The 13,066-nt window shown below is 48.3% G+C and overlaps 2 protein-coding genes across 6 annotated transcripts; one reads left to right on the forward strand and one right to left on the reverse strand.

The window, feature by feature from the left end:
- Positions 1–134: 134 nt before the first annotated feature.
- On the reverse strand, positions 135–7,219 carry RNASE13 (ribonuclease A family member 13 (inactive)). 5 transcript variants are annotated; one of them, XM_040227117.1, is made up of 4 exons: positions 6,934–7,219; positions 4,352–4,408; positions 1,825–2,258; positions 135–1,539 (listed from the first exon to the last, which is right to left on the reverse strand). In XM_040227117.1, the coding sequence occupies exons 3-4, from the start codon at positions 2,081–2,083 to the stop codon at positions 1,070–1,072; spliced, it is 729 nt and encodes a 242-aa protein (XP_040083051.1). In that variant the 5' UTR covers positions 2,084–2,258; positions 4,352–4,408; positions 6,934–7,219; the 3' UTR covers positions 135–1,069. The 5 variants fall into 5 exon arrangements, with proteins under 5 accessions (XP_040083051.1, XP_040083054.1, XP_040083053.1 ...); XM_040227120.1 differs by lacking the exon at positions 6,934–7,219 and having other exon boundaries at positions 135–1,536; positions 1,825–2,004; positions 2,150–2,258; positions 4,352–4,632; XM_040227119.1 differs by lacking the exon at positions 6,934–7,219 and having other exon boundaries at positions 1,825–2,004; positions 2,150–2,258; positions 4,352–4,626.
- A 5,097-nt stretch (positions 7,220–12,316) lies between these two features.
- Positions 12,317–13,066, forward strand: LOC120853358 (ribonuclease 7-like). The gene has a single exon (XM_040227121.1). The coding sequence runs from the start codon at positions 12,406–12,408 to the stop codon at positions 12,874–12,876; it is 471 nt and encodes a 156-aa protein (XP_040083055.1). The 5' UTR covers positions 12,317–12,405; the 3' UTR covers positions 12,877–13,066.

The following is a 13,066-nucleotide window of genomic DNA, read 5'->3' on the forward strand; positions in this document are numbered from 1 at the left end:
AGACATGGAACAGAAGATCCTACTGACCCTACTGCCAAAGGGTGGCCCAGGAAGATGGCCAGAGGTAGGTGACCTCCAGGACTCTGAGTTCTGATGCATTGCAGAAAAAGTAATGAAATCAGAACTAATTCAGATGTGCTTTTTATCTTTTTATTTGTCAATGATTAGACTCACAGGCAGATGTAAAAAAAAAGTAGAGATCCCATGTACCCTTCTCCCAGTTTCATCCAATGGTTGTATCTTACATAATTCAAAGATGGTTTTAAAACCTTCTGTGACCACAGCTGAGCCCACTTCATCCCTGCCTTGTCAGAGGCAGATCCTGGATTTGGGGGGATATCAGAAGGAGCTTCGGGAAGGAAGAGGATGCAGGAATCTCTGGGAGAACAGGTCAGAGAAGATAATTTAAAACTCCAGTGGTCCAAGGCAAGAAGGATGGAAGGAAAAGAGGTCAGAGAACGAATACAGGATGACTAAAGAGGTTGGAAGCGTGGGGGAGAGACTGAGAGCTGAGGGGAATATCTTGGAGAAATGAAGCTAATATGAGTCCAAGACTCTCAGGGAGGGTTCTACAGCTAGAGATAGCCACTGTACGGGTGAACGAGTGGAGGGAATCGTAAGGGAGATGGGGAAGACCGAGAAGGGAAAGGTGGCAGGGAGAGGATTTGAGACTCAGAACCGGTGCCATGGTGTGAGCTGAGGCTCTGGGACTCCGGCCAGGATTCAGGATCTGGCCCAGTAGATGGACAGTCACTGCCAGCTGGACACAGTCAGCTTCTTGGGTGGGTAAAACGGTCTGTGAGAGAGTGAGAATGGTGGTGGGGTGGTGGGGGGGAGGGAAGCAAGACAGAAAAGGCCGAGAAGACAGCACAACTTTGCAAGGTGACCAAAAGTCTGGACATACTTCCTGCCTCCCTGGTCTCTTGGGAGGGGACTCTGCCTGCCTGTGAAGCCAGAGAGGAAGCCTTGAACCAGGAATCTGAGCTTCAGGAGTGGGGACAGGCTAGTGTGTAGCAGCGGCCGTGGGCGGGGAGTTGCGGGGGTGGTTTCAGACCAAAGGCCTCCCTTCCTAGTAGAGGCCAATGATATCTATGGGTTCACCATCATACTTTTCAGAGCAGAGCAGATAGAGCCTTTGGTTGGTCAGGGTGCTGTTGTAGCGGCAGCTGGTGGGCGGCTGTCTGTAGTACAGGGAGCAAATTGTGAGCGGGATGGAGTCCTGGGTGAGCGTGCAGTATTCATTGTAATTCTCACAGAAGCTCTCACTGTACTTGCAGAACTTCCAGATGGTTGTCCAAGGGGCATGTAAGACATAATGGGTCTTTGGGCAATACCAGCTTTCTTGCCTGCCCCGAACATAGGACATCAGACCATTGCAGTAACCTTGGAAACCTTTGGCGTAGGTAACCTTGGGATAGTCAACGTGTAAGGTACGGAAGTTCTTGATGGCAAGCTGAGTCTTGATGTTTTCAACCAAAGCTGTCCCTAGAACAACCTGGAGGAAGAGGAGCCGGGCCACAAGTGGTGCCATTCTTCCTGCTGACAGAGTTAAGGTGGTTGGAGACAGAGGTGGGCCTGGGTGGCTGGCTGTCCCTGCCCAGAGCCTCCATTGTGCCCCCAGCCTCCCCAGTGTGCCCTCCCCTATGCCTTCAAGGCCCAACTGTCCCTCAGAGATCATCCAGCCCAAATCCTCATGCATCAGACAGAGGAGACATTTGCCCAAGGTCACCCCGCTGGTCGGCCAACTCTAACCATTCCCCCTGACCCTGGGTCTACCTTAGAATCTCAGCTTCACCCCATCCATCTGGGAGCTGTGACACTTACGAAATAAGAGGTCCAACTGGTCCTTGGGTAAGAGGCTCTTCCTGGTTACCCTGGCCTGGTTAGTCCTTCTGGTAAAAATGCAGAGGGTCCAGAAGTGACAGGCTCCGCAGCACTTCCCTGACTGCAGCTGAGGAGGGACGGGAGCTGGAAGGCAGCAGGACAGAGGCGGAGTCTTCCTGCCTGAGGCCAAGGACAGCCAACAGGTGAGAGAAGAGGCTAGAAAGGTTGGTGGATAAAGACTGGTGTGGGAGGAGGGCATGTCCCCTGGGTTTGAGGAGCCCCTGGGCTGAGGGGGCTGGATGAGGAGGAGGAAAGAGCCATTTACCTTCTGCTCTCCTCCTCTCTGGTGTCATCAGAACACCAAGTTCCAGCCTCTTTGCCAGAAATCCCCTGGTTCTTAGGCTTCCTTTGATGTCTTCTCTGGTTCACAGGCCCTGCTCCCGTGGAAAGGTGATAAAGAAAGCTCTGGCATGTTTCTGAGAAGCAAGGTGCTGCTTACTCCTGACCCTCAGAGAACAGGGAGTCTCCCACTCTCTCATCCCACTCCTGGGGGCCCCGGGGCCACATATACAAGGGAGCCTCCCTGCCTCCTGAGTGCAGGGCTAAGAACCAAAGACCATTCTGTGGACCCCTCACCATCTCCGTCACCAGCTGCACTCCAGTGGTAATCATGCTGACCTTGTAGCCTCAGGCCGTTTAGCATCAGGGCACTCCTGGAAACCTATGAGTGCTGACCCCGAAGGCTCAAACTTGTCAGGTGGGAGTCGACAGCGTAGCCTGGGCTTGAGGCGGTGTGGGCCAGTGCCCAATAGATCAGATTCTTGCTGTTTAAAAAAAAAAAAAAAAAGGCCAGGCTACTAAATCTTTTTCATCAACCCCTGCCCCTTCACAGTCCTGGACTTCCACAGGCCTCTCGGCCTTGCCTCCAGCACCTGTTGTCCAGGTTGTGTCTTAGGACAGCTTACCATTCTCTCCCTGGAGAGCAGGAAAAGGGAGTCAGAACAGAACCCTGAGTGTTCCAAGGCCGGTGTGTGATTCACAAGGGGTAGGGGGCACGGGGAGATGTATGGCTATTCCTCATTCACAGCCCCTTAACCTTGCTCTTTCTTTTTTAAAGAAATTTTCTTTTCTTTATTCATTTATGGCTGTGCTGGGTCTTCATTGCTGTGCACAGGCTTTCCCTACTTGCAAAGAGCAGGGGCTACTCTCTGGTCAGGATGCACAGGCTTCTCTTCGCAGTGGCTTCTCTTGTTGCAGAGCATGGACATACAGGCTTTAGTAGTTGTGGCACAAGGACTTAGTTGCCCCAAGCCATGTGGAATCTTCCTGCACCAGGGACCGAACTGGTCGGTCCTGCATTGGCAGGAGGATTCTTATTCACCGCACCACCAGCAAAGTCCAGACTTGCTCTTTCTGACAACACAAGACAGACTCCAAAACCAAACCCATCCTCCTCCAACTTGCTTTCCCTCCTACCTTGTCTGTTTCCTCAGTTACCTCTGCAAGAAATCTGAGAATGATCCTCCACCTTACCCTCTCCCTAATCCCCTCCATTTGGAGGCAGTACTACAAGATGGTTAAGAGCCTGGTTTGTTTTGAGCCAAACAGACCAGGAATTGAATCCTGGATCTGATGCTTCCAGGCTGTGCACCATCAATCTTAGTTCACTAAACCAGTATAAGTTTCAGTTTCTTCATCTGTCAATGAGGATAATATTCCATACCTCGAAGCACTATTAGGATTCATGAAGCTGTATATCAGGAGCTCTTAGCCCAGGGCCTGGCACTGGTATGAGCTCGAGTCCATCAGTCACGCAGCCCTGACAATCTCTTGACTAAAATTTTCCTCGAACTTGTCTCTTCCATTCCTATTCCTTCTCCTGCTCAGGATCTCCCTTCTCTTGGACACAACACACTCTCCAACCACAAGAGGACTCTCCATCTCATGGGACAGAAGACCTCCCTGACGTGGCCCCACCCTGTCTCCAACTGCATCTCCATCCCTGCCTGCTTCCACCACATCTTGTTCATCTCCTCTACCCAGAATGCTGCTCTGTCCTCCCACTCTCACCCCCACCCTCATTTCTTCTGAGCCAGTTCATGTGGAGATCAACCCAGAGGTCATGTTTAAGAAGCCTCTGTTTGGAGCATCTCCTTAGGGAAATGTGCACAGCTAGGCAGGTGAGGGGAAAGCCCACACAAGCAGGTGGTTCATCTGTATCCTTCAGGCTGGTCTATCAGCCAACACCCTGTGGGAGCCCATGAAGGGTGGTGCCAGAGCCTGGCTGACTCAAGTCTTTGTTTTGACGAAGCTAGCATTGTGTGGCCCCAGTCTCAGACCATGCCACCTCTTCCTTATTTGCTCAAGGCTGCAGCTTCCCTTGGAAGAGAAAGGGGCTTTTCGTGCCTCTTGGTCTTCCACTTCCTTCATTTGCTACTCCCCCTTCATCACTGACCTCCACTTGCACAATTACAGAAATGGAACAACACATCATAAAAGTTTAGGACATCATCTCAGGTTAACTTACTAAGCTTCTGTTTCCTCTTCTAGACAATGGGATTGATGCCTTCCTTTCCTCATGAGGCTGTGAGAATAAAATGAGACAGTCAGTATGGAAATGCCAGTCATTGAATAATATATAAATGGATAACTAGTTATGCTCCTATATCAACTTACTTTTTATTCCCAGCTCACTCAACATTGGCAAGTCTTATATTCCCCAAATGAGCCAAGTGACCTCCCCACATCCCCACTGCCAATCTAGAGCCCTCTGTAATGCCTGACTTAAATTCATCTTCACCAAGCCTTGATTGTGGGACCAGAAAAAGTGCTGAGTGTGTGACTGGCCTTTACGTTTCAATCTTCAGTCCTTGTGGTTTGGTCTTTAAAATCCCATCCTGATCCATAGTATTGCTTCATCCATTCTGACATCCTTGTCATGGTTTCATCTGCTCCTGAGGCCTGAGGTTTGTGAAATTGTTGCCCCATTATACCGGACTTATACAATAATAATGCTAGAGATGAAGAAACTAACTTTTAGAGACGGACAGCAGCTTGCTTGAGGCCACCTGTCTAACTCAGTGGCTCTCAAGGGGGAGCAGTTAATCACGTCTGGAGACTTTTTTGGTTGTCACAACTGGGAGGCGCTACTGGCATCTAGCGGGTAGAGGCCAGGGATGCTGCTCAACGTCTAACATCGCACAAGACAGCTCCCACAACAAAGGCGCACCCAGGTGAAAATGTAGCTTGTGCTGAGGCTGAAAACTTCTGGTCTAATGACAGAATCAGACTTCCTAACAAGAGCAAACTTACTTATACCTTATGTATTGAAAAGGATTGGTAAATATCTAAAACTTAAGAGATTTTTTGTTTGACTTTGCTTGTGATGGTGCTGATTCTTCTGCCAGCCCAAGGACTACTGACAGTTCATCACTGAAACAACCTGTTGTTATTTTTCCCCTGAAACTGACTCTGCACACAGCCATGTACACATTCTCCCTCTCCCCTCCCCAGTGGTAGGATTCCAGAGCCACTGGCTAGACTGACAAGTGCAAAGACGATTCCCTATGACCGAGGGGGAGCCCTAAGTGAGCTCACTACAATCTTGGTGGCTTTACCTTCGCCCTTTCCAAATCAACTGGTTCAAATAGCAAACTGTCCTGGGTTGTCCTTGAACTCAGAGGATTGTTTCAGCCACTTCAACCTCCTCGTCATAGTCTGACCTTCACCCCGGGGTTAGAGTTCAGCAGCTGCACTGTCAGTTCCTCAGCTGGGACTGGGGTCATTCAGGTGATACCACCTGGGAGTGGGATCCCTCAAGGGCAGGACAAATGCCTTCTAACCTAGAATGTAAATCCTTTAGGGTCACTACCTGTGCTATGTCCTGTGGGAATAGTATAACAGATGGTCCTTGTCTTCTGGGAACTGACAGTCAAAACTGGAGGAAAACAAATATATATGAAGAAATAACCAACGACTCAAGGCAGAAAATTATACATTTTGACGACAGTAAATGTAGGAATTTAAAGACGAGAGAGATCCCTCTGAATTAGGAAGGCCAAAGAAAGATTTTTGGAGGGAGATTGAAACCCTTGGATGGATCTCAAGGAACAATTAAGTGGAGATAAAAATTATGAGCCTACTGTATAGCACATGGAACTCTGCTCAATGTTATGTAGAAACCTGGATGCAACGGGAGTTTGGGAGAGAATGGATATAAGTATATGTATGTCTGAGTCCCTTTGCTGTTCACCTGAAAGTATCACAATGTTGTTAATCGGTTATATTCCAATACAAAATATTTTTTTAATATAAATAACATGTATAATATATATTTTAGAAAACGTATGAATTTTTGCCCAAAAAATTTGTGCCATTTTGATTCCACTTGTTTGACTTAGTATGAATAGAATACTAGATTTCTAATTAAAAGAAATAAATACACATCAAGCAACAGTTTTACTGTATAGCACAGGGAGCTATAGTCAGTATCTTGTAATAACCTATAATGGAAAATAATCTGAAAATAATGTATGTGTATATGTATAACTGAATTACCTTACTGTGCACCGGAAACACGGTAAGTTAAATATACTTCAATAAAATATACTGAAGGAGGAAAAAAGTGAGATAGTTGCAGCCTCAAAGCATGAAAAAAAAAAAAAAAAAAGAGGGGGTGGGGAGAATTATGAAAGGCATGTTTGAGGAAAGAAAAAAACCCAGCCTGGCTGAGACTGAGGCACTCAGTGGAAGAAAAGTCAGAGACGAAGTCAGAAAGGCAGGTTTGCCAGATTGTGGCAGACCTGGGGCATCAAGCTAAGGAATTTTTAACTTACTCCATAGACAAATGAACTGGCAATGGCTCACGGGATGGAGTGACCTGGTGAGGCCTCTCAAGCCCAGACCAGGTTCCCCACCCCTACACCCTGGCTGGTCTAAAGGCTCTGGTCTAGGAGCCAAGGATTCCAACCTTCTGTCATTGCTTTCTCCTACAGATCCCAGCTGTTCCAGGAGAGGTCATGAGAATTCAAAGACCCAAAGCGAATCCCACATCTGACCCCAACTTGCTATTTGTGTCACTTTCCTTGTCTGCAAAAATGAGTCCATTACCTTTATTCATCCCAGGAGCAACACAGAATAACAGAACTTGGATCTGCTCCTGCTTGGAAGGAAAGGCTCATGGGCTTTCCATGGGTCTCCAGAGGCTGTGTGGAACTCCAGAAGAGAGAGCGCCTGGGCTCTGAAGGGTGGGCACCAATCCAGGTTCGGCCTCCTGTCTCCCAGCCCCACTCCACCCCTCCCGGTGGGGCTAGGGGAAGTAGCAGCTGTTGTCCTGAGGGGAAGACAGGCAGAGGACCACCTGGCGCTGCTGGGAGTTTTCCAGCTCCCACCCCAGCAACTTCGAACACACACACACGCACCACACGCCCCCGACACAAGCTGGCCCAGGGAAGGCTGGGCCGAGAGCAGAGACTATGACCCTAGAAGGAGAAGGAGGCCGCCTCACAGCCCTGCCGAGAGGCTTGCTCCCCTCATCTCCTTGCCCGCCATTGTGCCTCCTCTCCCCTCTTTAATTTGCCTTCTCTCCCTTCTGCCAGCCTTCCCGACCAGTCCTTGGCCTGATGCCTGACTCCTTTTGTTCTCCCTAACCTTATTCCCCTTCCTCCATCCTTTCTCGCCCTGTGAATGCAGTGAAGGAAACATGGCAAAATTATCCTACCGAGTGCAAAGTGAAGCAGATCTTGGAAACTGTATAGTTTCAGTGAATAAATAAACGAAATCACCTGCCTTATCCAAACAGTGGAGGCAAAGTAAGGGTTTCAGCCTGAACTGTGTAAACAGTCGGCTTAACTGTTCAGTTTTCACGTGCAAATCTAAACGTTGACTCCCTCTTCCCTTTGACCTGAGACAGCGTGGCCGTATTTGCTTTCACAGAGCACTAAGGTAGACTTTTTTTTAGAACCCCACAGGATGAAGTTGAAGAGCACACTGGATAATTATGTTAACAGGAAAACACAAGAGCAGAGGGCAGTGCAAGCTGTGGTTTGGAATCATCTCACTCTAGAATAATAAGAAGTGAGGAGGAGTCCGGCAGGCGAGGAATCCAAATGAGCTCTTGGCCTTTCCACCCCCTCTCTAACCCCAGCCTCCAGTCCAGGGCAGGACTGGCCTGGGCTGATGTGCATACTGTCCACATTCTGCTTTAACCCTTGCATTCCTACAGCAGCAGAGGCACAATTCTCTACCCAGAAGTTCAAACTGCAAAGAATCAGGCACCTGAACAAAGCAGTGAATGCTGTTAGCACCGCCAAGGCCTCACCAAGGGGGAACCAGGGGAGTCAGAGGCCTGTGCTAACCTGCTCCTGGTTCTCTGCTGCCATCTAGTGGTGCTTCTCACTCCAGCACCATTTTTTCTTCCAGAGATTCTCCATCCTGACCCACAGCTGTGTTCTCGAAAATGACGTCCCCAACCTCAAAACAAACACCCGACCTCCCTGACTCAAAATCCTAACTTCTGGACCAGAACACAAACTGTATGACTCAGGTTTGCACGACCTGGATGGTTCGTGTGGCTACTCTGCAGTCACATACACACAACAGCCAGGGAATCTTTAAACAGATAGATCTTCTACTCCTCTGCGTTTGTTTTTTTTTTACTATGCAGCTTTCAGGATCTGCTTCCTGACCAGGGATTGAACTCATGCCATGGCAATGAAAGTCTGGACTCCTAGCCACTAGGCCACCTGGAAACCCTCTTTATTCCTCTGCTTAGAACCCTCCTAGGCTCCCCGCTGTGTACACAGCAAAACTTGTGTGTGCATGCTCAGTTGCTCAGTTATGTTCGACTCTTTGCAACCCCATGGACTGTAATCTGCCAGGCTCTTCTGTTCATGGAAACTTCCAAGCAAGAATACTGGAGCAGGTTGCCATTTCCTATTCTAGGGGATCTTCCCAGCCCAGGAATCAAAGCTGTGCTTCCCGTGTTTCCTGCATTGGCAGGCGACTCTTTACCACTGAGCCACCACAGTCCTTTCTTTTTTTTCCTTTTTTTCAGCCTTCCACCACAGTCCTTCTAATGGTCTCTGAGGCTTCCATGATCTGGCCTCTGAACCCCTCTGACCCTATCACTCACCCACTCCAGCCACACTGGACTCGTTACTGTTCCTCCAACCCCCCAGGCATCCATCTGCTATAGGGCCTTTGCAGTACTGTCCCCTCTGCTTTTTCATACTGGAGAGGGGATAGTATCACGATGAACAAGGCTAGTGGAGGTGATGGAATTCCAGTTGAGCTATTTCAAATCCTAAAAGATAATGCTGTTAACGGGCCGCACTCAATATGCCAGCAAATTTGGAAAACTCAGCAGTGGCCACAGGACTGGAAAAGGTCAGTTTTCATTCCAATCCCAAAGAAAGGCAATGCCAAAGAATGTTCAAACAACCACACCATTGTACTCATCTTACACGCTAGCAAAGTAATGCTCAGAATTCTCCAAGCCAGGCTTTAGCAATATGTGAACCGTGAACTTCCAGGTGTTCAAGCTGGTTTTAGAAAAGGCAGAGGAACCAGAGATCAAATTGCCAACATCCGCTGGATCATTGAAAAAGCAAGAGAGTTCCAGAAAAACATTTACTTCTGCTTTATTGATTACTCCAAAGCCTTTGACTGTGTGATCACAACAAACTGGAAAGTTCTTAAAGAGATGGGAATACCAGACCACCTGACCTGCCTCCTGACAAATCTGTATTCAGGTCAAGAAGCAACAGTTAGAACTGGATATGGAACAACAGACTGGCTCCAAATCCAGAAAGGAGTACATCAAGGCTGTATATTGCACCCTGCTTATTTAACTTATATGCAGAGTACATCGTGAGAAATGCTGGGCTGGAGGAAACACAAGCTGGAATCAAGATTTCTGGGAGAAATATCAATAACCTCAGATATGCAGATGACACCATCCTTATGGCAGAAAGTGAAGAGGAACTAAAGAGCCTCTTAATGAAAGTGAAAGAGGAGAGTGAAAAAGTTCAACATTCAAAAAACTAAGATCATGGCTTTCAGTCCTATCACTTCATGGCAAATAGATGGAGAAACAATGGAAACAGTGACAGACTTTATTTTCTTGGGCTCCAAAATTGCTGCAGCTGGTGACTGCAGCCATGAAATTAAAAGATGCTTGCTCCTTGGAAGAAAATCTATGACCAACCTAGACAGCATATTAAAAAGCAGAGACATCATTTTGCCAACAAAGGTCCATCTAGTCAAAGCTATGGTTTTTTCAGTAGTCATGTATGGATGTGAGAGTTGGACTGTAAAGAAAGCTGAGCGCCGAAGAATTGATGCTTTTGAACCGTGGTGTTGGAGAAGACTCTTGAGAGTCCCTTGCACTGCAAGGAGATCCAACCAGTTAATCCTAAAGGAAATCACTCCTGAATATTCATTGGAAGGACTGATGCTGAAGCTGAAACTCCAATACTTTGGCCACCTGATGTGACTGACTCACTGGAAAAGACCCTGATGCTGGGAAAAATTGAAGGCGGGAGAAGAGGTTGACAGAAGATGAGATGGTTGGATGGCATCACCAACTCAATGGACATGAGTTTCAGCAATGGACCGGGAAGCCTGGCATGCTGCAGTCCATGGGATCGCAAAGAGGTGGACATGACTGAGTGACTGAACTGAACTGAATCCCTCTGCTTTGGAGCCTTCTTCCCCAAACAAGCGTAAGTTCACTTTCTCACCTTCAAGTGTTTTTCCAGTCACCTATTTCAATGACCCAGTTTAAAAATCACTGCCTACCAATCTCCATTTTTTCTTTTTCCTTAGCAATGATCACTTTGCACAAAATATGTATTTTTTTTTTACTGTCCTTCTTCCAATGTTATGTAAATATTCTCTTCCCTCAATGAAATGTAAGCATTCCAAAGGTAAGGATTTTGACTTTTATTCACTGGTATATCCCAAGCTCCTTGGCCCATAGTAGATGCTCAGTAAATACTGACTACGTGAACGAACCTGAATCCACTATTCTGAGATCACTTACTGCTTACAAGTAAATCCTGAGAAGAAGAACACTGTTCATGTCCGTTTTCTAGGCCTTCCCATCCACCTGTAGTGATGATTCTCTTCCTTGGTATCTCGGTTCTTCTGAGTCTCACGTACCAAGCTCACTGGAGCCACAGGAGCGGCATTGACTCCAGCTCTCTGCACAGCTGTAACTGCCACAAGTAACAGGGAACACAGGTGGAGGAAGGTCTAGTTCAGCATCCCCACCGGCAGCATTCTCAAATTTGAACACTAAGGGCTGAAAATTTTAATAAAGCAGTAAGGGAAAGAGTGAAGGATGAGAGGTGTTGGGCATCATCTCCAGGTAAAGCCAGGTGACCTTGCTTGACCCTGGAACAGGAGGGACCCAAAAGGATGAATCACTGTAGAATGGTTGAGTTGGAATGGTGCTGGGAATAGTGGCTGTGATGATTGGTCCACTTCCCTGTCTCCTCTAAAAGATTAGCAAAAAGTCCTGATGACAGGACGTCATGCAAAGTAACCTTCTAGACTATTCCATCTGTATCTCAGATCAGAAAAAAAGCAACCCTTACCACCACAGCCATGGGTTCTTCCCAGAATCAGAACCAGAGGTGTATATAGGAGAGGATAAATGACAGCTCTCATTTGGGGTAGACACCTGGTTCAAGTGTTTTATCAGAGTCATTACAATCTTGTGGCTAGAGGCCAGATCTACTCTTTGAGTATGCCGATTCAGACTTCCTCATTGCTAAAGATGTTTAGGCAGGTGTACTAGCTCCACTTACTACACTTGGAATATGTAAGTGGAAAGGCATGAACCTGATTCATTTCCTGATCCAGGGCTGCTTCCCAGCCCACACCCAAATAAAGGCACCACAGGCCAGGCCAGCTCTTAAGGAGTTCGTGGTGGGAGAGGAGGCCCTCAGAGATCTGAAGACCAGCGGAAGGAAGCTGTGTCCACTGAGCCGGCGTTGCAACAGGAAGACTCAGTGATGAGGTGAGGCCACAGTAGAACGTGGGTGAGGAGAGAGGACAGGGAAGGGATGGGCCCTGGCCAGATAAGAGTACCCTCAGGTGAGTGACAGGGTGGACAAAGGAGGGACTCAATGTGGACAGATGAGGACACAAAGGGGAGAGAGGAGAGAGATGCTAGGGGCTGGGGGCACAAAACGGGGCTATGGAGGAGATGGGGATGGAGTCATGGAGGGTACAAAACACAGAGAAAAGGATAGACACAGGGACACAGAAGGATGGATGTGAGGGAGAGGAGATGGAGCAAGGAGTAGGAGACTTGAGGGACAGAATGAATGAATGAAAGATAGGGACACAAGATGAGGGGGACAGAGCCCTAGGATTATGGGAAGGGGTCATAGCAGCTATGGGCACACAGAGAGGAGAGGAGGAGAAAGACACAGGCAGAGGGAGGAAGGAGACAGAGGGGGAGGGAGACGGTGATCAGCTGGAAGGAGCAGGTTCAGGAGGGCTAATTTCCACCTCCTGCTCTCCATCCCCAGAGACCCCACTCCTCCCTTCTAACTGTGCCCCCTAAGAGAGATGGCCCCAGCCAGAGGAGGATTCTGCCCTCTGCTGCTGCTCCTGCTGCTGGGGCTGTGGGTGGCCGAGGACCCAGTCAGTGCCAGGCCCGGGAACATGACCCCAGCTCAGTGGTTTGAAACTCAGCACGTGCAGCCCAGTCCTCAAGGCTGCAACGCCGCGATGCGCAAAATCAACAAGTTCTGCAAACGCTGCAAAGACCTCAACACCTTCCTACATGAGTCCTTCTCCAGTGTGGCAACCGCTTGTCAGACTCCCAACACAGCCTGCAAGAATCGTGAGAATAACTGCCACCAAAGCCAGAGGCCTGTATCCCTGACTGAGTGTAAGCTCACCTCAAGGAGATACCCAGACTGCAAGTACAAGGAGAAGAAACGGGTCACTTCTTACATCGTGGCCTGTAACCCTCCCAAGAAAGGGGACTCTGGGAAATTCAAGCTGGTTCCAGTCCACTTGGACAAAGTCCTTTAGTTTTCCAGCCTTCCTCGTGCTTGAGCTAATTCCCTCTCCAGGCCTCTGGACCACTCCTCCACCCAGAAGTTTCTCTTCTGAAATCTCTTGGGACCCTTCCTGGCTCAAGCTCCTCTGAAAAGATAGGGGCCTGGAGGGTTGAGGTGATACCTTAGCAGGCTAAGCTCTAGAAGAGATGGTGATCTCTCTA

Source organism: Oryx dammah, unplaced genomic scaffold (assembly GCF_014754425.2).
Source record: "Oryx dammah isolate SB20612 unplaced genomic scaffold, SCBI_Odam_1.1 HiC_scaffold_26, whole genome shotgun sequence".
Taxonomy (NCBI): Eukaryota; Metazoa; Chordata; class Mammalia; order Artiodactyla; family Bovidae; genus Oryx; species Oryx dammah.